The 24266-nt window shown below is 44.5% G+C and overlaps 2 protein-coding genes across 3 annotated transcripts in view; one reads left to right on the forward strand and one right to left on the reverse strand.

The window, feature by feature from the left end:
• The first annotated feature begins 556 nt into the window (after positions 1–556).
• Positions 557–3762, forward strand: LOC139383437 (gap junction alpha-4 protein-like). The gene is made up of 3 exons (XM_071127985.1): positions 557–629; positions 1875–3421; positions 3724–3762. Exons 2-3 carry the CDS (start codon positions 1922–1924, stop codon positions 3760–3762), a joined length of 1539 nt encoding a protein of 512 aa, XP_070984086.1. The 5' UTR covers positions 557–629; positions 1875–1921.
• A 2350-nt stretch (positions 3763–6112) lies between these two features.
• LOC139383902 (transcription regulator protein BACH2-like) overlaps positions 6113–24266 on the reverse strand; it is a 50237-nt gene continuing 32083 nt past the window's right edge. Inside the window, exons 3-5 of one of the 2 annotated variants that reach the window (XM_071128506.1) lie at positions 14225–15775; positions 10477–10683; positions 6113–10238 (exon numbers count right to left, since the gene is read on the reverse strand). In XM_071128506.1, coding sequence (XP_070984607.1) covers positions 9744–10238; positions 10477–10683; positions 14225–15775 — 2253 coding nt within the window. In that variant the 3' untranslated portion in view covers positions 6113–9743. The remainder of the gene's footprint in view (positions 10239–10476; positions 10684–14224; positions 15776–24266) is intronic. The other variant, XM_071128507.1, reaches the window with a different exon arrangement.

The raw sequence follows: 24266 nt of genomic DNA on the forward strand, positions 1-24266 counted from the left end.
CGGCAGACAAACCATCAAGGGGTTAGAACACACACACACTCCAAAAAACAACAACTCCCCATGCAGCTGACTATGAAACTGGACATGACTCATTGAACCAGTGTGTCTGGCATTATAGATTTATGCATTACATTAATCCGATATGAGGGATTACATACCTTTGCCTCAAAATGTCAATATCTGAAGCTTCTACTTAGGAGGGTTCCTATTCTAACTAAAGGGCCGAAATGGGAGCATTGTGCCAATGTAAAACAATACACAAATATACCCTCTCTTCCAGCGAGCGGGGTATTAATGGGGGTTAGCGGGCACTAGCTAGGTTGGCACTGTTGGTTGGTGTGAGAGCAGGCCGTTGCAAGCAGGATTCAACAATTGCCTGGCAAGATGTGCCATGGGGCATTGTCCCTCCCGTTGGTTTCAGATCAATCCTCACATCCTGTGAACCCTGTGTGCAACAGCAGCACAGTAGAACACAGAACAGTCACTCTGTGTGACTGACTGAGGGATATATGTGCTTTTGCAAAGGAAACCAACTTCTCCATGGGGTAACCATACTAAGCATGTGATTTTGGCGAGTGGGAAACATGTTTTGCATCGAGAGGCAAAGATTGTACCCATACCATTGATATGTAAGTGCTTGTTAATCTTTGCATTGAAATTATGTATTGAATTCTGTAAAAACAACATGTAGGGGAGAGTAGGTGTAAAGGGGTAAGTTGATCAACACTCTAGGAAACCATTCGACTCAATATTTAGGAAGAAGTTACAATTTCATGGAGTCTGTGATGGAAGAAACCACATGGAAAGAGTGGTAAGGAAGTTAGGTTCAGAAAACTGATTTTCACCAAATCAGATGAATGTATTGTTTTAGAGGTCTCATGATACTTGTATCTATACCAAAGAAGATCATTTTAAGATGATTCTATACATCAGCTGGGGTCTCTATAAGCTTCAATATGAGGTCCTAAACCTAGCATGAAAGTGCGTCATTGTAGCCTTGTGGGCTAATATAGTCAAAATGTTTGCCTTGGGGTAAGTTGAGCCAATGGCAAGTTGAACAAATTGAAGTGTTGTCTTCCCAGGCGTAATGCAAGGAATTATTGCTGGGATATGAGCTAACAACCGGGCCTATGTTAAAAGTGTTAGATAGACATGATTTTAAAAAGTTAGTGGTAACGTTTCATTCAGGACAGAAATTTGAAGGCGGCTTAAATTACCCTGTCCGCGGCTCAACTTACCCAATACCTGGGGGAAGAGACCACTTTTTTTTGGAAAAGCAATGTTTTTGATTTTTGACAGGGATACACAACATCCTGAAATATATGTAGATATCTTTGTTAGAAAGAATACCATATTTCCCTTGACGAGGAATGCTAAATGTTAAAATGGCTCAACTTACCCCACTCTCCCCTACTGCTCTTACTGTCTGCATCATGATGCTGATTTGTAATGCAGTTGTCTCATCAACATAAAAGTTAAAGAGAGGAAAACAAGGAATGCCTTTCTGAAATGACAACAACTATGTGAAATTCTTAGGTGAAATTCTTCACTGCGTTTCGACTGCAAAAGTCTTCTTCAATGCTGCCTGAACAAGACTTTTTGCAGTTGTGTGTCCTGATGTAAACTATAGATCGATCTGTTCCTACTATATGTATCATTAGTTCACTAAACTGTTCTGCATCCTACTGGCCCCCTACTTGTTTTCTTTCATGGATTATCTTCCATTGAGGTGGCTTCCTTCCACCGCGCTTGTCTCGATTATTAAGTCCATTCATTGCATGATAATCATAAACATTGCATGTTTTAAACTAGAGCTACAATCAAACTGTTAAAAGAAAATAGATGGGATATCCCTCTGGTCTCTTTCTCTCCAGTGTGAGGACATGTGGCAGTAGAGACCAGTGAGCCTTGAGGAGAGACTATGGGGGACTGGAACCTGCTGGGCAGCATCTTGGAGGAAGTACATGTCCACTCTACCATCGTAGGAAAGATCTGGCTCACCATCCTCTTTATCTTCCGCATGCTGGTGCTGGGAGTGGCGGCCGAGGACGTGTGGGACGATGAACAGAGCGAGTTCATCTGCAACACGGACCAGCCGGGCTGCAAGACCGTCTGTTACGACCAGGCCTTCCCCATCTCCCTCATCCGCTTCTGGGTCCTGCAGGTCATCTTCGTGTCCTCGCCCTCCCTCGTCTACATGGGCCACGCGCTCTACCGCCTGCGCGCCCTGGAGAAGGAGAGGCACCGAAGGAGGGTCCAGCTGAAGGCAGAGCTGGGGGAGACGGAGGCGCTGGTGGAGGAGCACAAGCGCATTGAGAAGGAGTTGAAGAGGCTGGAGGAGCAGAGGAAGGTGAAGAAGGCTCCACTGAGAGGGTCCCTGCTGCGTACGTACGTCATCCATATCCTAACACGCTCCGTGGTGGAGGTGGGCTTCATCATGGGCCAGTATATCCTGTATGGCATTGGACTGGAACCTCTTTATAAATGCGAGAGGATGCCTTGCCCCAACAGCGTGGACTGTTACGTGTCCAGGCCCACGGAGAAAACAGTGTTCATGGTGTTCATGATCGTCATTGCCGGGGTGTCTCTCTTCCTGAACCTCCTGGAGATATCCCACCTGGGCATCAAGAAAATCAAACAGACTCTGAAGGGAGACAAGTACCCAGCAGACAACGACAGTTTGATTTATAAGCCGAAGAAGAAAGCGATGATACAGCAACTGTGTGTGATGAGGAAACTGTCTTCTCACAACGGGCCGCTGACTCAGACCATCTTCAAAGTCATTCCTGAGGAGGATCTGAACCCAATGGACCCACCTCCCCACTACATACCTAACCACGAGGTGCCCAGGCACCAGTACCTGGCCAACTGCACTGGCCTCCAGCCCCATCAGCACTACCAGCAGCAGCAGCAGCAGCTCCAGCAACGTCAGCCCAGCCAAGGGATGATCCAGACCCTGCACCTCCAGGGAGCCCCAGAGAACCACACCACCACCATGGTTGACCAGCACCCTCCAGCCTACGGAGGAGTTTTCTTGAATGGAGACAGTGGGCCCAGGAACCTGCAGGGTCAGCCGAACCATAAGGACCCCAATTTACACCCTCAAGACCAATACCAGCCCAGCCACATGGAAGTAGTACCTGTGCCTATTGCAACACACAGACCCAGCATCATGACAACACACAGACCAAGCTTGGCTCCAAGGGACATAGACCTGGAGGAAGATAGGAGGAAATCAATGGGCAGCGACTTCCTCTTGCCTAACGCAGGAAGGAAGCAAAGCTTCATGACACGTATGCCCTCTGAGAGCATGTCCACCATCAGTGACTGCAGCAGCAACTCTCTACGGACATCTGACTCTGAACTGGGCGACATGGGGGACATGCCCATGATGCCACCCCCTGGAAGGAGAATGTCAATGGCAAGTAGAGCCAAGAGACAGGCAGCCTCTGACCTAGTGGTTTAGAGAGCCATAAACACTCTGTAATGTGAGCTTATTACAACAGAGCATGAGAACATGACGCAAAGCATAAGACAGGAAGGTAGTGGGACACAAAGAGAGAGAGAGAGAGAGAGAGAGATGTCTAGATTTGACTGTTAAAGCTGCAATAGATTTGTCATGTTGTAAATGTAATGTTGAAATCTTCCAGGAAGTAAGTCATGATGACAAGTGTCAATGTGTTATCTAGCCTCTATCAATCCTAAATGTTCTCTCTCTTTCAGAGTGTATTCTTGGACATCTCCTCTATCATGAAAAAGTGAAGAGGGAAGAGAGCAAAAATAGGACCCAGGAGTTGCCTACGAGTGAAGCAACACACAGAAGATATCAATAACACTGCACTCATCATTGATTGAGCCAAAAACAGCCACCATCCCATGCCAGGCCGTGCGTGGGCGTATGTAGTGCCATGTGTGGGCATGAGCCATACGCAGTGCTGTTCCCCAATGTGTTTCAATTCAAAGCACCTAAAAATGCTCAGTATCTCGAAATGAGTTACTTTTTATGTGGTTGATTGTGAGAACTTCAAATTATTGTGATAAAAGAATGTTGGTGAGCATGCAAAAGCATGGAAAATGTAATGATGTCCCTTGAAAAACTTTTATATGCTTATATAGAGCATTCACTTTTATAAAAGTATTATTTTGCTTGAACTTTTTTAAACCCTAACAAAGTCAACGCTGGGCCAATTGTGCGCTGCCCTATGGGACTCCCAATCACGGCAGGTTGTGAAACAGCCTGGAATCGAATCAGGGTCTGTAGTGATGCCTCTAGTACTGAAATGCAGTGCCTTAGACCGCTGCGCCCCCGTTTTATTCTCAAATTGATTAAATACATTATTTTCCTTATCAATCTACACACAATACCCCATAATAACAAAGCGAAAAAAGGTTTTTAGAAATCTTTGCAAATGGATAAAATAAACAACAACATAAGTATTCAGACCTTTTGCTATGAGACTCGAAATTGAGCTCAGGTGCATCCTGTTTCCATTGATCATCCTTGAGATGTTTCTACAACTAGATTGACGTCCACCTGTGGTACATTCAATTGATTGGACAGGATTTGGAAAGGCTTTGGAAAGGCACACACATAAGTTCCCACAGTTGACAGTGCATGTCAGAGCAATGAGGTTGAAGGAATTGTCCGTAGAGCTCCGAGACAGGATTGTGTCGAGGGCACAGATCTGGGGAAGGGTACCAAAAATTTCTGCAGCATTGAAAGTTCCCAAGAACACAGTGGCCGCCATCATTCTCAAATGGAAGAAGTTAGAACCACCAAGACTCTTCTTAGAGCTGGCCGCCCGGCCAAACTGATTAATCGGGGTAGAAGGGCCTTGGTCAGGGAGGTGGCCTTGGTCACTCTGACAGAGCTCCAAAGTTTGGAGATGGGACAACCTTCCAGAAGGACAAACATCTCTGCAGCACTCCACCAATCAGGCCTTTGTGGTAGTGGCCAGACGGCCACTCCTCAGTAAAAGGCCCGCTTGGAGTTTTCCAAAAGGCACCTAAAGGACTCTCAGACCATGAGAAACAAGATTCTCTGATCTGATGAAACCAAGATTGAACTCTTTGGCCTGAATGCCAATCGTTACGTCTGGAGGAAACCTGGCACCATCCCTATGGTAAAGCATGGGGGTGACAGCATCATGCTGTGGGGATGTTTTTCAGCGGCAGGGACTGGGAGACTAGTCAGGATTGAGGAATAGATGAAGGGAGCAAAGTACAGAGAGATCCATGATGAAAACCTGCTCCAGAGCACTCGGGACCTCATTCTGGGGGCGAAGGTTCACCTTTCAACAGGACAACGACCCTAAGCACACAGCCAAGACAACGCAGGAGTGGCTTCGGGACAGGTCTCTTCATGTCCTTGAGTGGCCCAACTAGAGCCCGGGCTTGAACCCGATCTAACATCTCTGGAGGGACATGAAAATAGCTGTGCAGCGATGCTCCCCATCCAACCTGACAGAACTTGAGATGATCTACAGAGAAGAATTGGAGAAACTCCCCAAATACAGGTGTGCCAAGCTCGTAGTGTCATATCCAAGAACCCTTGAGGCTGTAATCGCTGCCAAAGGTTCTTCAACAAAGTACCGAGTAAAGGGCCTGAACACTTATGTAAATGTGATATTTCCTTCTTTTTTTATATAAAAATTTACAAACATTTCTAAAAAACTGTTTTTGCTTTGTCATTACGAGTTATTGTCTGAAAAAAAATCAAAAATTTAGAATAATGCTGTAACGTAAACAAAATGTGGAAAAAGTCAAGAGGTCTGAACACTTTCCGAATACACTATATTAAAAGCAATTTTCCCACGTTAGTGAAGACTGCATTCATGATAAATGCTTGATATGTCGGCTCAATCAAAAATTAAGTGTTAATGGCGCTATAAAGCGGATCTTTCACAGCCCACATTGAATACAGGCCTCAAACATTCATCAAGAGACTGTTATGCTGAGGAATGTGTCTTTAGTTGTTTGATATACAATCTTAATTCATGACATTAAATGCTTATTTACTAAAACTGAAAATCACTTTTTTGTCATCCTCTTTGATGGGTTAAAAGTAATATTTTAGATGTATCATTTCACAGAAGAAAAAACAAACAAAGAATTGACACATGCTATTTGTTTTAATCCATAAACAGAAATGTTGTCTTTACAAAACATTGTTTCTTCTTCCAAAACACTTGGATATCAAATTAACAAAAAACACAGTTACACCCTATTTACAATATAGCAAACTCAGGCAATTTGAACATTCAAAGAGAAAATGGGAAAAGCGAAACAGCTGAATCTGCAGTTTTGCAGTTTACTCAAATTACACATAAAAAATGGATCACCAGAAATCTACAAATACAATAATAACCACTGTGTGTGTAAAAATAGAAACAACACCACATACAACTTACTCCTACAATACAGTCCTAGACCCAAAACGAGAGGTATGCCGAATTTTACAGGTAGATAAGTGTGAGAGTCCATTAATGTTCCAACGAGGCATGACCTCCGCATACACTGGGATGGGATTCCCAGTGTTGGGATTCAATCAAACCTTTACTGTGGAAAAAATAACATTGTTAATGCACATTACAAGAAAAATGCAATTATGTTTTTCCCCAACAAGTAAACAATTTGTTTGCACTCAAATCAATCATTTTTCATGGTACGGGCAGAATGTTATTTTCCCACAGTATGGTTTTAAATTGACACCTTTCTGTGCCCTTTCACATGAGTTTGGCCTCTGAAACCTCTAAGGCAAGACTTGGAGCTGCATTTGTCAAACATGTACTTTTAAAATGTTGTGTGAACACATCATCCACGTACAATTTTATGTTCCATTTTAAAAACAGTTTTAAAAAAAATCAAACTTATCGAACCAATTACACAAAGTCTCTTGTCATGGAAAAATCCTTAAAAAACTAAAACATGTAACAAAGACATTTGTAAACACTTTCACCTCTTTTAAACCATCGCTTAATTTGTACTAAATAAGGACATTGTGAATTATACAACAAACAAAAGACTTCTCTTTCATCCAAATTGTCAGTAAAAACAACAACCATTAAAAATCACTAGAATCAATATTAGGAAGTTTACATTTGTACCAACAAATAATCCTCATTAGAAACATTGTTCAAATGAATTAATTTAACAACATGTTCATATTTCTTTTCTAAATTCAAAAATATCAAAATGGGGTGCTAAGTACTGTATATTCAATGTAGTTAGAGTAACAGTACATTCTGTGGAGCTCTGTCATTGGTACTTTGTACTGTGAGGAAAACTAACGGATGTCAATGAGATTCCCCGAATGTGACATTTGAAAATTCCTAGAGAAAACAACAAAGAAACCACTAAGCTAACCCTGACACATGCTACAGAACTATCTTCCACAATGGAATCATTTGGCATTACCATGGATCAACAACTATCTAAGCATCTCTTTGAATTTGTTTTTTAACATTTCACTTGATAATACACCATTAGGAATACTGGACAAGTTTAGAGGATACATTGCACTCTTATATCTAAGAATTTATATGGATTATCAAACAAGGAATATGTGGTGCCTTCCACTTATGTCCCAATACTTTAATACATCTGATTTACACTAAATGTACGTGGAAATACCTCAGGACGAAATACTACATTTTCACTACATGTGGGAAGGTACATTTCTACCCCTAAAAGCGCAATATGTTTCAGATAAGTATGATAGTCTTTGACACCATTAATATTTGTTGAATATAAGTTAAGTAAGTACTTGGCTTGGGAGTTTTAATTTCTAAGTGCCAATTTCAATGCATTTGGTAGGGATATGTTACCTCTTTGAGGTGCTGAATGGTGCAGAATATTTATATTTATTTCCATTTCCATCTTTAGCTACGGTATGTTGATTCCTGCATTTATTTCTTTCTTTCATTCTTTCTTTCACAACAGATGCTACTGTGTGTCACAGGCAAAAGAGGAATGTTCATAAAAAAACATGTATGCAGGGAAAAGAAAGTGAGACATAAGAACTGAAGGAAACTTTGCATATGAGAGTTAATTCTACTCTCAGCTGTACAGAAGAACTCTTCAGATGTACAATTTGTAATGAAATAGCTTTTTACAGAGACATTATTGAACATTCAGAGGAATTCCTGAGTTTAACCTCCCATGATGAGAGCCAGGGAGTGAGTAAGGGAGAGAGAGAGAGAGAGAGAGAGAGAGAGAGAGAGACATATATACCCAGCTAGCACATAATGTTCTGAGAACCATATGTTTCTTAGAGCTTGGTGAGAGTGTGGTTGTCCTATGGTTATTTTGCTTACAACCTTTCCAAAGGTTGTAACTATTATGTACTTTGTACTATTATGGTGCATAATAGTTGCTTGGCTTTGGAACATTCTCAGCACATTTAAGGAACTTGACAATAAGTTATTTTATTGGTATTTCATTACTTTTAAGAGAACGTTTCCTAAAAGTTCAACGTGGTTACATTTAATTTCAATTTTGGTAATGTTCTAGGAACATTCTCTAACTGGTTTGACATTGGGAATGTTCTCAAATTGTTCAGAGAACGTTAAGAAACAATGTTCTTCTGTGGGAATTCCGGTACTTCAGTATAACGTTTCCTACAGGTTTCCTCATGGTTCCATTTAAAGTAATGTTCTCAAATTGTTCAGAAAACTTTAAGAAAACTTTCCGTAAAAAAAAAACACAAGAAAACTTTGGTAACGTTCAGAGAACGTTCTAAGAATGTTATTTAAAAACATACATTCCATTCTCAGAAGGTGAAAAAACTTTCCATAAAAATCACAAGAAAACTTTAGTAACATATACATGTTAACATATACATTCCGTTCTCAGCAACAACAAAACTCTCTCTATCCTCTATCTTGTTAAGCGTGTTCAGGTGTGTTAACCGCACCCACTTATCGGCCACACCTGATCTTAATGAGTGCTTGTTTTCCTTGAAATGGGGTCTGTTTGAATAGACAAAAATGAACAGTTTTGAATGCGTAAAAAACATGGCATGCTTGCTCCATCCTGGTGGTGCAGTGGACTAAATCCATGGATAGAGAACAGAAGCCTAAAGGTTTGAATCTCACTGATGCCGTGTCACAATAAAATATAATTGCGTTTGCATGATTAATGCCTAAGGAAATACATTTCCATGTCTCTTATCTGTGCTTGGAGTTCAAAAAAGTTAACACAAAATAAGCTAGCAGTGTTATTAAACATCTTAATGAAAGTTTTAAGGAAGTCATTCAAAAACCTCAAAATAACCTATAATTTCTGCTCTCAGAGCGTTAATAAAATCTCCCAGGAAAACGTTCTAGGAACCATAGTAAGACGTTATCATAACTGCAACCTAAAAATAAACATTCCCAGAACAGGCGAAATGTTCCCTTCTATTCTCATTTAAAAAACGTTTTACCGGTCAGGAAACGTATGGCTTCGTTCCCACAATGAATGTGAAACCAAATACATACATTGCCACAACTTCCAAGGAATTAAATGTGCTAGCTGGGTGGAGAGATAAAGAGAGAGGGGGAAGCTGCCAGTGCTATGTCTTAAGGAGTTTGATAACTCCAAATACCTGTTTTAACAGTATTGCTGATAAGACAACTGTAGTGTCATCCTTTAAAAAACACACATAACAAATGTATTTCAAATTTTAGACATATCAAGGTAGAGATGTGTGTCATAATAACAATAAAAACACTAATGATTGCTAGCTATTCAGTCGTTGCTAGCTAGGTACAGGCCTGTCCGGGCTGTTCTTCTGTCGTGCATTTCTCAGTCATCTCTTGACAGAAATCCACCGAAACAGTGGGGCTACACACACCCGGAGATGCTCCAGGCTCTAGGGAAGACTCCTGCCCCAGGACAGACACCTCTGTCTCCACACCGCCCTGCCCCCTCCTAAGCCTCTGCCCAGAGCCAACATCTCTCTCCACAGGGCTTTCATAGGAGCAGGGTGACTTGGCCAGGCTGCCCTCTGAGGTTGGGGAGCTTGGGTTGGAAGTGAGGTCGATGCTGGCCATGATGGAGATGCTGTTGGTAGCAGCGGTGGGATCGCTGGGCCTGTGTGTAGGGAGCAGGGCTTTGGTCTTCTCGGGGTTCCCCTGCACCTCCCTGCATACCTCCTGGGACACAGCCTGGGACAGGTAGGAGAGGTTCTGCCACAGCTCACCCATACACACCTTCAGCTGGTTCCTCTCACTCAGTAGCTTCTCCTTCTCATGCACCTGCAAGGAAACACACATACAGTACAGTACATGTATGTTATGAGTACATAGATAACAGACACACAGCTTACTCTCATGGAATACAAACATATAGAAAATCCATACGTATACAGTGCATAACCAGTTTACCAAAACCTGCTCTCAAAATATTAAAAAAACTGACAGTCCTACAAATGCTAAGCGTAAAGATGCACCTTTTTATGATACATAGACCTTCATGTTAAAACAATGTATGTACCAATTTGCGTATCTCCACCTCCAGGTTCTGGATGCAGTCTAGCTTTCTCTTGCGGCAGCGCTGGGCGGCGATGCGGTTCTTACTGCGCCGCCGGATGTCGTGAATGAACTCCAGCTGCTCTGAGGTCAGTTTGTGCATCTTTATCATGATCTGGAAGTCATTACGGGGAAGGTTGGTGATCTGATCCACCGGGAATGGAAGTTTGACCTGGCAAACAAATAACAAAATACAAAGAAGAAAGCATTGGGGATATACAATGCATCTGGTGTACAATACAACACAACTTTATTGTGCATGTTACAGTGAACAACTGAAATGTGTCCTCTGCTCTAATTACTCAACTCCCCCAGATAACACACACACACACACACACACACACACACACACACACACACACACAGTTGAAAGAAGCCCAGGGTGTACCCACTCAGTCCACTAGGTGACACTGTCATTCTACCTATCGTAGATGGTCGTAGCCTATACATAATGTTCCACTACATACACTACATGACCAAAAGTATATGGACACCTGCTTGTCGAACATCTTATTCCAAAATCATGGGCATTACATTCTTCTGGGAAGGCTTTCCACTAGATGCAGGAACCTTCCTGCAAGGACTTGCTTCCATTCAGCCACAAAAGCATTAGTGAGGTCGGGCACTGATGTTGGGAAATTAGGCTTGCAGTCAGCATTCCAATTCATCCCAAAGGTGTTTGATGGGGTTGAGGTCAGGGATCTGTGCAGGCCAGTCAAGTTCTTACACAACGATCTCAACAAACCATTTCTGCATGGACCTCGCTTTGTGCACGGGGGCATGTTCATGCTGACACAGGAAAGGGCCTTCCCCAAACTGTTGCCACAAAGTTGTAAGCACAGAATCGTCTAGAATGTCATTGTATGTTGTAGCGTAAATATTTCCCTTCACTGGAACTAATGGTCCTAGCCCGAACCATGAAAAACAGCCCGGGCCATTATTCCTCCTCCACCAAACTTTACAGTTGACACTATCCATTCGGGCAGGAAGTGTTCTTCCGGCACCTGCCAAACCCAGATTCGTCCATCGGACTGCTAAATGGTGAAGCATGATTCATCACTCCAGAGATCGCGTTTCACTGCTCCAGAGTCCAATAGTGGCGAGCTTTGGCATTGCGCATGGTGACCTTGTGCGGCTGCTCTGCCATGGAAACCCATTTCATGAAGCTCCCGATGAACAGTTATTGTGCTGACGTTGCTTCCAGAGACAGTTTGGAACTCGGTAGTGAGTGTTGCAACCGACAGACGATTTTACATGAAAAGCACTTCAGTACTAGGCGGTCCCGTTCTGTGAGCTTGTGGGGCCTACCACTTCGTGGATGAGCCGTCGTTGCTCTTAGACTTTTCCACTTCACAATAACAGCATTTACAGTTGAACGGGGCAGCTCTAGCAGGGCAGAAATTTGACGAATTTACTTGTTGTAAAGGTGGAATCCTATGACGATGCCACGTTTAAAGTCACTGAACACTTCAGCAAGGCCATTCTACTGCCAATGTTTGTCTATTTAGATTGCATGGCTGTGTGCTCGATTTTATACACCTGCCAGCAACGGGTGTAGCTGAAATAGCCGAATCCACTAATTTGAAGGGGTGTCCGCATACTTATATAGTGTATTTGAAGCGCAGATATAAATCAATAGTTTATATTAGTCAAAAACAGTGGGACGAAGATATTAATTTACTTCCAATTGACAGAAAGTACTTTGAAAAATACAGATTAACGGATGTTCTCAAACTGATGTTTAAGATACAATAAAGTTCTCTCTGTTAACGTCATAAGGAACTCCTCCAATGTAAATAGTTGTCTGCATGATGTTCCCAATTGAAAGTCCTAGTATTCAGTGTTTAATGGGTCAGTATATGCTGTGTGACGTTTTGTCATGTCTCAGAGTGAGCTGGGTAGAGGCAGGGGACTTAGGGAGTGCTCGGTTTCAGCTGTGACCTTGGGGGAGGGGGGCTCTCTCTATCTCTCAGAGCTGGATAGACATCTATATATAGCCCATCCACTCACACCAGTCCCATAACAAGGTTAGGATGACAGAGTGAGCTTCAGACACAGCCGTAAATCCTGTCCTTCTCTCTCTCTTGTTCTGGTTTCCATTTTTAACTCTGCCTCCCTCTATTCAGTTCATTACACCGCTCTGTGAGTGGGTCAGCGCTAAGAAGTAGGCCTCATCTGTTTCAACTGGTGTGTGTCTGTATTATATGGGCCAGGTTCTGGGCCTGGTGCTCTGTCTCCAGGCAGGGGGCTTGCATAGTGGACTGTCCTAGTTAGGAGAGTCTAAACTGGGGGAGGGTGCCAGATGGTAGAGGGTACAGGGACACAACACCTTGTACCTGGCCACTGTGGATCCTGGGGTGTGTGTGTGTCTGTTCTGTCTGAGCTAAGTGTGTCAGCGCTGAGAACTGGTATGAGCATATGGACACACACACACACTGATCACCTCCCTTTCAGACTTGAGTGAGAAAAATCGCTAAAGCATCAACCCTCACTATGAACAGAATATCATTTTATTGCACTAATTAAAAAACGACACCTCTACGGAGCTATGTGACTAAGAGTTACTTCAATTTCCTTCCGTTCATCTAAAAAAAACAGTGCCTAAAAAGTTGAATAATTCTATCCCTGTTTGTGTATTTTCAGCAGACATTCATTGTATTACATAAATCTCTTTCCCACGCACACCCGTTCCAACAGCCTCTGACTGACTGACTCATCACTGGTCCTGAAATAGGGACTTGAATCAAACGAGGACGCTGATACAGATGAGTTAATAGAAGAAGCTGCTGTGTGTGTGTCTCTCAGAGAGAAGCTGAATGACAGGCTTCAGCCCACAGTGCAGCACAGGAGGAATCATCAAATTTCTCTCCACACAGTAACATGAGAGACTGAGTGTGAGCTTAAACATTGCCATGGCAACCCCTGCGGTTCTCTTGATATCAAGGCAGTGTGAAGTCAAGGCAGTCAAGGTCTTATCCTCAAGAGGCTAGGCTGTGTGGATGGATGGTGTGTACCAGTATGGACGGTGTGTGTGTGTATGGATGGGCCATGACTATAGCTTTAGAGATGAATAGCATCACAGATGACTAGTACTGTTCTAAACTCTCCAGGCTCTTCTTCCGCAGAACAATGGTTGTCATACCAATAACCAGTCCATTCATTTACCACTGTCTCTCTGTCTCTTTCTGCGTCTTTTGTCTCCACCACTGCTTTCATAGCAGTTCATAAAGTGGAGTGATCGTAGCAACTTGTTCAGAAATGTTGCCCTTTTGGTTTAAAAAAGTATATTTCCAACCATCAGAACATATTTACCACAACCTACACTCTTAGTAAAAAGGTGCTATCTAGAACCTTAAAGGGTTCTTCGGCTGTCCCCATATGAGAACCCTTTGAAGAACCCTTTTTGGTTGCAGGTAGAACCCTTTTCAACAGTGTGAGCTTTGACTTTAGCCTGCTGACGGTCTTGTGCCATTTCTAAATGTAAAAACAGAGGGTTCTACATGGAACCCAAAACGGTTCTACCTGGAACCAAAAATGGTTCTACCTGGAACCAAAAGGGTTTCTCCTATGGGGACAGCCGAAGAACCCTTTTGGAAGGGTGTAGTTCATCATTTTAGCCATAACACTAGTAATATCTTGACAGAGCAAACCAACTTCGAAACCCATCGCACAGATTGCAATTGTAATATAGAGTGTAGATTAAGTATTCTGACCTCAGGGCCTGGCTCTCTGGCAGGGCCGGACTCACTGTCTCCCTCTGAGAAGGACCCAGATTCATCACTGGAGTTGGCCCCGTACGAACGTTCACACTTGATCTTGGCACGGCCCTGAGAGAAGATGGCTTCCCCCACCACCATCCCACCGTGCTCCCTCTGCTCCCCCACCAGACAGCGAGCCAGGCCAGAGCCCGACACAGAGCATGGGGAGGAGGAGAACTCAAACTGGGGCATGTTGGAGGGCGAGTCCCCGCTGCCCACGTCCTCCAGGTAGGAGAAAGATGAGCAGGAGCTGGAGGTGCGTGTGCGGGGCTCGCATGGAGGGGAGCGGGGGGAAATCTTTATGGGCAGAGGACAGCTGGTCGTGGGTTGCGCTCGGCAGGCCACTGTCGGCAGGGGGTCCTGGAGGATCGTGGTGAGGGTGGTGGAGGAGGATAGGGGAGAGTAAGGCTGGCGGCAGGGGAAGGACTGACTAACACCTGTCCACAGGGATTTTGATGTGATCTCCAACAGATCTTTTTCCAGAGACTTCCGGTCGCAGTAGGATTGAGACGGTGTTCCCAGGCGGTCGCACACTCCAGAGGAGAAGATGACGCTGCTACGGCGATCCAACTCTACTTCCTGCTTGCTGAGACCGTCTGAGGGCAGAGGTTGCATAGTCACACCATCCACAGACAAATGCACTGTCCCTGCAGACCCCGCCCTGAGGTCCCTTCCACCCTCACCTTGAAATGCCCCCCTGTTCCTGTCCCTATCCCTGTTATGGGCTAATGAGAGTTCGTTGTTCAGTAGCTGCTGGGTGAGAGGAGTGGTAGGTAGAGTGCTGTCTGGGTTACTGAGATCCAGGAGGCCCCTCTGGAGGTAGGAGCTCAGGCAGGATGGTGAGCCTCTGCTGGGGGGACGCTCTGAGGGCTCCGGCCACATCTCCATCTCCAGGACATCCTGGCTATCCTCTGACAGTCCTGGGGGACTCCCCTCTCCCTCGCCCCAGGAGCGGGGTTCCTCTTTGATTCTGGAGGGGGAGAGGGGGTGAGGTTGTCCCCCTTGACGGGTGCTGCTGGTCTCTGAGAGAGGGCCTGGGGAGGTTGAGGTATGGCAGTGTGACGAGGCGGCTGAGGTGACGCTGTCATCGTCGTCATTCTCTCCGCTGTGCTTGGCGCAGGCCTGCTGGTACTTCCTGTATTTCGGGCATCGTGGGAGGTCAGAGGTCAGGCTGCTGGTGAGGGATGTGAGGGTTGAGTGATTGGGCCGCCGCCTCGTCGCTGAGGATGACGTCACCCTGAGCTTCTCCGACGATGCGGAACCACCACTACCGTCCATCTCTGTGATGAGGTCATCGGTGTGCTCCTTGCGGCAGAGAAGGCCATTGTTGTGATCAGCGGTGTCGCTGTGCAGCTGGGCCTGCAGAAAGCGGAAGCAGGAGTCCTCTAGGTTGTGAACGCCCAGGAAGTCAGCACAGCGGATCACCTCATGGATGTTCTCTTTGCTCAGAACCAGCTTGGCTGTGTAGGCAAACTGTAGCAGCGGGGCAAACCCCCTGGCTGTGACCTGGTTAGGGGAGGAAAGGAGGAAACGCAGTGTTAACATCTATTGTGTTGTTATTGGTCCTGGGAATTTTGTGTGGGGAGAAAGCTGCTGCTTACACACAGGCAAACAAACCCTGCAGTGTGGACTACCCATTCATGTTTTTATTTAGACATTTTTACGAGAGAGAGAAAGAGATAGAGAGAGAGAACATCGTTACAACACTGTATATAGACATAATATGACATTTTAAATGTCTTGATTATTTTGGAACTTCTGTGAGTGTAATGTTTCACTTTTGTTGACTAGAGAGAGAGAACTAACTGGAGCACATCACCAGCATGTCTTTACCTCCACACCTCCCCACTACTCCACCATCATCCCAAAAAATTCCTGGGGGCTCGTCCGTGTCTGAAGGTGAACGTCACCCAACCTTAAAATATGTCTCTCCCTCGCTTGTCGTCTTCTCCCCCTTCAGCTCGCTATCTCTCCCCTCCACTTTAGCACCTCCTAGCACCTTTCTTTTCCCCCTCCTAGCTCCCCCTATCTTCTCCTGCCCCTCATCATCTCTTGTTCTCTCTCATAGTAGCTGATAGCCAGCAGGCCTGGTGTGTGTGTGTGCGTGCAGCGTGTGCGTACCTGAATATGTGTGTGTGTCTGAGTGTGCCTGTGTGTGTGTGTCTGTGCCTGTTTATGTGTGTGTGTGTGTGTGTGTGGGGGGGGGGGGGAGGGGGGTAGAGTGCTGAGTGTTCTGAGGCTCTGTTTTCAGCTAGCGTCAGCAGCTGCCTCCTATGCCTGCATAAGCATGTCTTTATGAACACACAGAAACATGTCTTCATGAACACACAGAAGCATGTCTTCATGAACACACAGAAGCCAGGCGAGTTACCTTTAATGTTACTACCATCCTTCCTAATAAAGGCAGGGAAAGAAAGAGGGGAAACTAAATGAGAGACAACGGAGAGAGCGAGTGAGAGGAAGAGATAGAGAGAGACACTACAAAGCAAAAAAGATGCAAGCGAAAGGATGGATAGAGAGAAAATTAGTGTGAGTGAGAAAAATAGAAAATTCACACTACAAAGGATAAAGGAGGCGAGAGAGGGAGAGAGAGGACGTCTGGTGAGAAAGAGAAGAGAGAGATGTGGAAAATAAGCCATTCGGTCGCTTGAGCAAACGCTGTCTGGCCGACCTCGCGGTTGTACATGACGAACCAAAGTATATATCAATTATCTTCAATAATAATGGTCCAATAATTGCACTATTTTAAAAACCTGCAGTGAAACCTGTGCAGAAGTTCGGATATGGTATGGGGTATGCAAGTACAAAGTGTGCATGCGCAAAACCACAAGTGGGCAGTTGATAACAATCCCTAACTCAATCTTCCTGGGCCCGTACAACGGGAAGATCCCCTACCCTAGACAGACCCCTCGATGTTACATCTCCCAGAGGCTGGACCATCAGGTCAGTGCCCAGAAGTGTTGGAGACTCCAAGCATGTGCACCCTGTGTGCAATCGAGGCCCACGACTTCTTCATGTGTCCCCCAGTCTTATGTCTACAAATCAAATCAAATCAAATGGTATTGGTGACATACACAAAGCAAATGTTATTGCGAGTGTAGCGAAATGCTTGTGCTTCTAGTTCCGACAGTGCAGTAAAAATCATCAATCTAACAATTCCACAACAACTACCTAATACATACAAATCTGAGTAAAGGGATGGAATAAGAAAATGTACATATAAATGTATGGATGAGCTATGACAGAGTGGCATAGGCAAGACGCAATAGATGGTATAAAATACAGTATATACATATGGGATGAGTAATGCAAGATATGTAAACATCATTATTAAAGTGCCATTAATAAAGTGACTAGTGATCCATTTGTTAAGAGTGGCCAATGATTTCAAGTCTGTATGTAGGCAGCAGCCTCTATGTGTTAGTGATGTCTGTTTAACAGTCTGATGGCCTTGAGATAGAAGCTGTTTTTCCGTCTCTCGGTCCCAGCTTTGACGCACCTGTACTGACCTGGCCTTCTGGATGGTAGCGGGTGAACAGGCAGTGGCTCAGGTGATTGTTTTTGGCCTTCCTGTGACATCGGGTGCTGTAGTTGTTCTGGAGGGCAGGTAGTTTGCCCCCGGTGATGCGTTGTGCAGACTGCACCACCCTCTGGAGAGCCGTGCGGTTGTAGGCGGTGCAGTTGCCGTACCAGGCGGTGATACAGCCTGACAGGATGCTCTCGATTGTGCATCTGTAAAAGTTTGTGAGGGTTTTAGGTGACGAGACAAATTTCTTCAACCTCCTGAGGTAAAAGAGCCGCTGTTGTGCCTTCTTCACCACACTGCATGTGTGGGTGGACCATTTCAGTTTGTCCGTGATGTGTACGCTGAGGAATCTAAAACTTTCCATCTTCTCCACTGCTGTCCCGTCGATGTGGATAGCGGGGTGCTTCTTCTGCTGTTTCCTGAAGTCCACGATCATCTCCTTTGTTTTGTTGACTTTGTGTGAGAGGTTGTTTTCCTGACACCACACTCCGAGTTCCCTCACCTCCTCCCTATTGGCTGTCTCGTCGTTGTTGGTGATCAAGCCTACTACTGTTGTGTTGTCTGCAAACTTGATGATCGAGTTGGAGGTGTGCATGGCCATGCAGTCATGGGTGAACAGGGAGTACAGGAGGGGGCTGAGCAAGCACCCTTGTGGGGCCCCAGTATTGAGGATCAGCGAAGTGGAGATGTTGTTTCCTACCTTCACCACCTGGTGGCGGCCCGTCAGGAAGTCCAGGACCCAATCGCACAGGGCAGGGTTGAGACCCAGGGCCTCAAGCTTAATGATGAGCTTGGAGGGTACTATGGTGTTAAATGCTGAGCTGTAGTCAATTAACAGCATTCTTACATAGGTATTCCTATCCAGATGGGATAGGGCAGTGTGCAGTGTGATGACGATGGCATCGTCTGTGGACCTATTGGGGCAATATGCATATTGCAGTGGGTCTAAGGTGACAGGTAAGGTGGAGGTGATATGATCCTTGACTAGTCTCTAAGCACTTTATGACAGAAGTGAGTGCTATGGGGCGATAGTCATTCAGTTCAGTTACCTTTGGAACAATGGTGGCCATCTTCAAGCACTTGGGGACAGCAGACTGGGATAGGGAGCGATTAAATATGTCCGTAAACACACCAGCCAGCTCATCCTCTAAGTACGCGGCTAGGGATGCCGTCTGGGCCGGCAGCCTTGTGAAGGTTAACATGTTGTCTTACTCACGTCGGCCATGGAGAAGGATAGCCCACAGTCCTTGGTAGCGTGCCGCGTCAGTGGCACTCTGTTATCCTCAAAGCGGGCAAAGAAGGTGTTTAGTTTATCTGGAAGCAAGACGCTGGTGTCCGTGACGTGGCTGGTTTTCTTTTTGTAGTCCATGATTGTCTGTAGACCCTGCCAAATACGTCTCGTGTCTAAGCCATCTAATTGCGACTCCACTTTGTCCTTATACTGACATTTCGCTTGTTTGATTGCCTTGCGGAGGGAATAACTACTCTGTTTGTATCCGGCCATATTCCCAGTCATCTTTCCATTGGTAAATGCGGTAGTTCGCGCTTTCAGTTTTGCATGAATTCCACCATTTATCCACAGTTTCTGGTTAGGGTAGGTTTTAATAGTCACAGTGGGTACAACATCTGCTATGCACTTCCTTATAAACTCACTCACCGAATCAGTGTATAAATCTATATTACATATCCCAGTCCGCGTGATTAAAACAATCTCGAAGCGTGGATTCCGATTGGTCAGACCAGCATTGAATGGTCCTTGTCACGGGTACATCCTGTTTGAGTTTCTGCCTATAGGAGGGGAGAAGCATAAAGGAGTCGTGGTCAGATTTGCCTTAACAGAGGGCGGAGGAGGACCTTGTATGCATCGCGGCAGTTAGAGAAACAGTGATCCAGTGTTTTGCCAGCCCAGGTACTACAATCAATATGCTGAAAGAATTTAGGTAGCGGTGTTCTCAAATTTGCTTTGTTAACCTCTTTGATCTCTAGGGGCGCTATTTCATTTTTGGATAAAAAACGTTCCCGTTTTAAGCGCGATATTTTGTCACGAAAAGATGCTCAACTATGCATATTCTTGACAGTTTTTGAAAGAAAACACTCTGAAGTTTCAGAATCTGCAAAGATATTGTCTGTAAGTGCCCCAGAACTCATTCTACAGGCGAAACCAAGATGATGCATCAACCAGGAAATGAGCAGAATTTCTGAAGCTCTGTTTTCCATTGTCTCCTTATATGGCTGTGATTGCGCAAGGAATGAGCCTACACTTTCTGTCGTTCCCCCAAAGTGTTAGCAGCATTGTGACGTATTTGTAGGCATATCATTGGAAGATTGACCATAAGAGACTACATTTTCCAAGTGTCCTCCTGGTGTCCCTGCGTCGAAATTGGAGCGTAAAGCCAGGTGCAATTATTTTTCCATTTGAGAGCAAGGAGAAACCAGGCTTCCACGAAGGATATATCATTGAAGAGATATGTGGAAAAACACCTTGAGGATTGATTCTAAACCACGTTTGCCATGTTTCAGTCGATATTATGGAGTTAATTTTGAAAAAAGTTCGCGTTTTGAGGGCTGAATTTTCGTTTTTTTTTTTTTTTTTTTTTTTTTTTTTTGGTAGCCAAATGTGATGTACAAAACGGAGCTATTTCTAATACACAAAGAATCTTTTTGGAAAAACGGAGCATCTGCTATCTAACTGAGAGTCTCCTCATTGAAAACATCAGAAGTTCTTCAAAGGTAAGTTATTTTATTTGAAGGCTTTACTTGTTTTTGTGATAGTTGCCTGCTAAATGCTAACGCTAATGCTAACGCTAATGCTAACGCTAAATGCTACGCTAGCTAGCTACTGTTACACAAATGATTGTTTTCCTATGGTTGAAAAGCATATTTTGAAAATCTGAGATGACAGTGTTGTTAACAAAAGGCTAAGCTTGAGAGCTAGCATATTTATTTCATTTCATTTGCGATTTTCATGAATAGTTAACGTTGCGTTATGGTAATGAGCTTAGGTCTATAAATAGAATCCCGGATCCGGGTTTGGTCGTCGCAACAGGTTAAAATCCCCAGCTACAATAAATGCAGCCTCGGGATATATGGTTTCCAGTTTGCATAGAGTCCAGCGGTGTTCCTTGAGGTCCATCGTGGTATTGGCTTGAGGGGGATATACAGGGTTGTGACGATAACCGACAAGAATTCTCTTGGGAGATAATACGGTCTGCATTTGATTGTAAGGAATTCTAGGTGAGGTGAACAGAAGGACTTGAGTTCCTTTATGTTGTTACAATTACACCATGAGTCGTTAATCATGAAACATACACGCCCTTGTTCTTCCCAGAGAGATGTTTATTCCAGTCGGCGCAATGCACAAAGAATCCCGGTGGCTGTACCGACTCTGACAGCATGTCCCCAGAGAGCAATGTTTCCGTGAAACAGAGTATGTTACAATCCCGGATGTCTCTCTGGAAAGTAACCCTTGCCCTAATTTAATCTGCCTTGTTATCTAGAGACTGGACATAGGCGAGTAATATACTCAGATGTGGTGGTGGTGGGGGGTGGGGGGGGGGGGGGGGGTGGGGGGGTGGGGGGGGGTGCGCCTCCGAAGTCTGACCAGAAGGCTACTCCATCTACCTCTTCTGTGGCAACATTGTTTCGGGTCAGCCTCTGGAATCAGTTTGAATGCCTTAGGTTGTTCGAGCAAAGGGTCCGCTTCGGGAAAGTCATATTCCTGGTCGTAGTGCTGGTAAGTTGACTTCGCTCTCATATCCAATAGTTCTTCCCGGCTGTATGTAATAACACTTAAGATTTTCTGGGCTAACAATGTAAGAAATAATATATTAAAAAGACAAAATACTGCATTGTTTCCTAAGGCCTAGAAGCGAGGCGACCCTCTCTGTCGGCGCCATCTTGCTATTGTCCCCAATACAGCCCAGGGGAAGAGCCGGGAGAGGAGAGAGAGCGAGAGACAGGGCCACCGACCCCAACAGTGAGTTCCATCCCCCACACCACGACAGAGCGCGAGGTCACCACTACAGGTTCAAGCGCAGCTTAGAGGCAGATGCTAGTGAATGAGAGAGAAGCAGATGGAGCTGAATCCAAAAGTTAGGGCGGCCAGATCTCAGAGGTGTAGGTGTAGAGGGAGCTGAAAGTGTAAACGAGAGTATCCAATCCCCAAGTCCAGCTGCAGTGAGAGTGAGGAAGAAGAGTCCTTTGAGGAGATGAGCGAGTCAGACTTTAGTATTAATTCCACGACCCCCGAAAGAGAGAGAGAGATGACAATGAATCCCGTCCCCCCCTGCCCACATTCTCTCTGCTCCCTTCCCCGCCAGAGTTAGTTCCCCCCACCACTCAAGCAGGTGGAAACCCTATTCACACTATCCAATCCAAAGCAAAGTTAAAAATAAAGATGAGAAACCAAGTCCCCAGTAGAAGGTAAGAAAATAATCTAAAAGAATACCAGACTTTGCAAACATTGATTATTTAATATTGGACTGCTACTTTAGAGGAATGAAAATAAGAGCGATAAATGTATACACAACATCTGATGCAAATAAGAAACAGTATTATTTACGAAACTAGGAGCTATTTATGTGTGAGATATTCAGTAATTATATGTAGGGATTTTAATACTCTGACGGAACCTAATGATTGGGTATCTCAGACAATTTCAGACATTTAAATATTAACTGGAACAGTCTTTTGAACAAAACGATCAATACAGTGATTTCTGATTAATTATATAGTGGTGAAGTGGCATACCGCAACCTGACCCCTGCAAAAACAAAATCATTCATTAACAATTCTACTCTGTGCACTACTGTCAAAACATTTCAGAGATACTGCCTGGGTGATTTCAGTACGACAGATAGTTATCAATATTAGTTATTTATTGTGAGGGCTGCTAAATGGTTTTATTTAACCTTTATTTATTTATTTTATTTAACCTTTATTTAACTAGGCTAGCCAGTTAATAACAAATTCTTATTTACAATGACGGGCTACCAAAAGGCAAAAGGCCTCCTGCAGGGACGGGTGCCTGGGATTTAAAAAATGTATTAAATACAATATAAATATAGGACAAAACACACATCACAAAAGAGAGACAACACAACGCTACATAAAGAGAGAGCTAAGACAACAACATAGCAAGGCAGCAACACATGACAACACAGCATGGGTTGCACCACAACAACAACATGGTAGCAGCACAAAACACGGTACAAACTTTATTGGGCACAGACAACAGCACAAAGGGCAAGAAGGTAGAGACAACAATACATCACAAAAAGCAGCCACACCTGTCAGTAAGTGTGTCCATGATTGAGTCTTTGAATGAAGAGATTGAGATAAAACTGTCCAGTTTGAGTGTTTGCTCCAGCTCGTTCCAGTAGCTAGCTGCAGCAAACTGAAAAGAGGAGCGACCCAGGAATGTGTGTGCTTTGGGAACCTTTCACAGAATGTGACTGGCAGAACGGGTGTTGTATGTGGATGATGAGGGCTGCAGTAGATATCTCAGATAGAGGGGAGTGAGGCCTAAGAGGGTTTTATAAATAAGCATCAGCCAGTGGGCATTGCGACAGATATAGAGAGATGACCAGTTTACAGAGGAGTATAGGTGCAGTGTTGTGTTATATAAGGAGCATTGGTGGCAAATCTGACGGCCGAATGTTAAAGAACATCTAGCTGCTCGAGAGCACCCTTACCTGTCGATCTATAAATTACGTCTCCGTAATCTAGCATAGGTAGGATGGACATCTGAATTAGGGTTAGTTGGGCAGCTGGGGCGAAAGAGGAGCAATTACGATAGAGGAAACCAAGTCTAGATTTAACTTTAGCCTGCAGCTTTGTTATGTGCTGAGAGAAGGACAGTGCATCGTCTAGCCATACTCCCAAGTACTTGTATGAGGTGACTACCTCAAGCTCTAAACCCTCAGAGGTAGTAATCACACCTGTGGCAAGAGGGGCATTCTTCTTACCAAACCACATGACCATTGTTTTGGAGGTGTTCAGAACAAGGTTAAGGGTAGAGAAAGCTTGTTGGACACTAAGAATGCTTTGTGGTAGAGCATTTAACACAAAATCTGGGGAGGGGCCAGCTGAGTATAAAACCGTATCACCTGCATATAAATGGATTGGAGAGCTTCCTACTGCCTGAACTATGTTGTTGACGTAAATTTAGAAGAGCCTGCGGCCTAGGATTGAGCCTTGGGGCACTCCCTTGGTGACAGGCAGTGGCTGAGACAGCAGAATTTCTGACTTTCTACACTCCACTAGTTAGCAAACAAGGCCAAAGGCCCCTCAGAGACACCAATACTCCTTAGCCGGCCCACAAGAATGGAATGGTCTACCGTATCAAAATCCTTGGCCAAGTCTATAAAAATAGCAGCACAATATTGCTTAGAATCAAGTGCAATGGTGACATCATTGAGGACCTTTAAGGTTGCAGTGACACATCCATAACCTGAGCGGAAACAAGATTGC

This window comes from Oncorhynchus clarkii, chromosome 25 (genome assembly GCF_045791955.1).
Source record: "Oncorhynchus clarkii lewisi isolate Uvic-CL-2024 chromosome 25, UVic_Ocla_1.0, whole genome shotgun sequence".
Taxonomy (NCBI): Eukaryota; Metazoa; Chordata; class Actinopteri; order Salmoniformes; family Salmonidae; genus Oncorhynchus; species Oncorhynchus clarkii.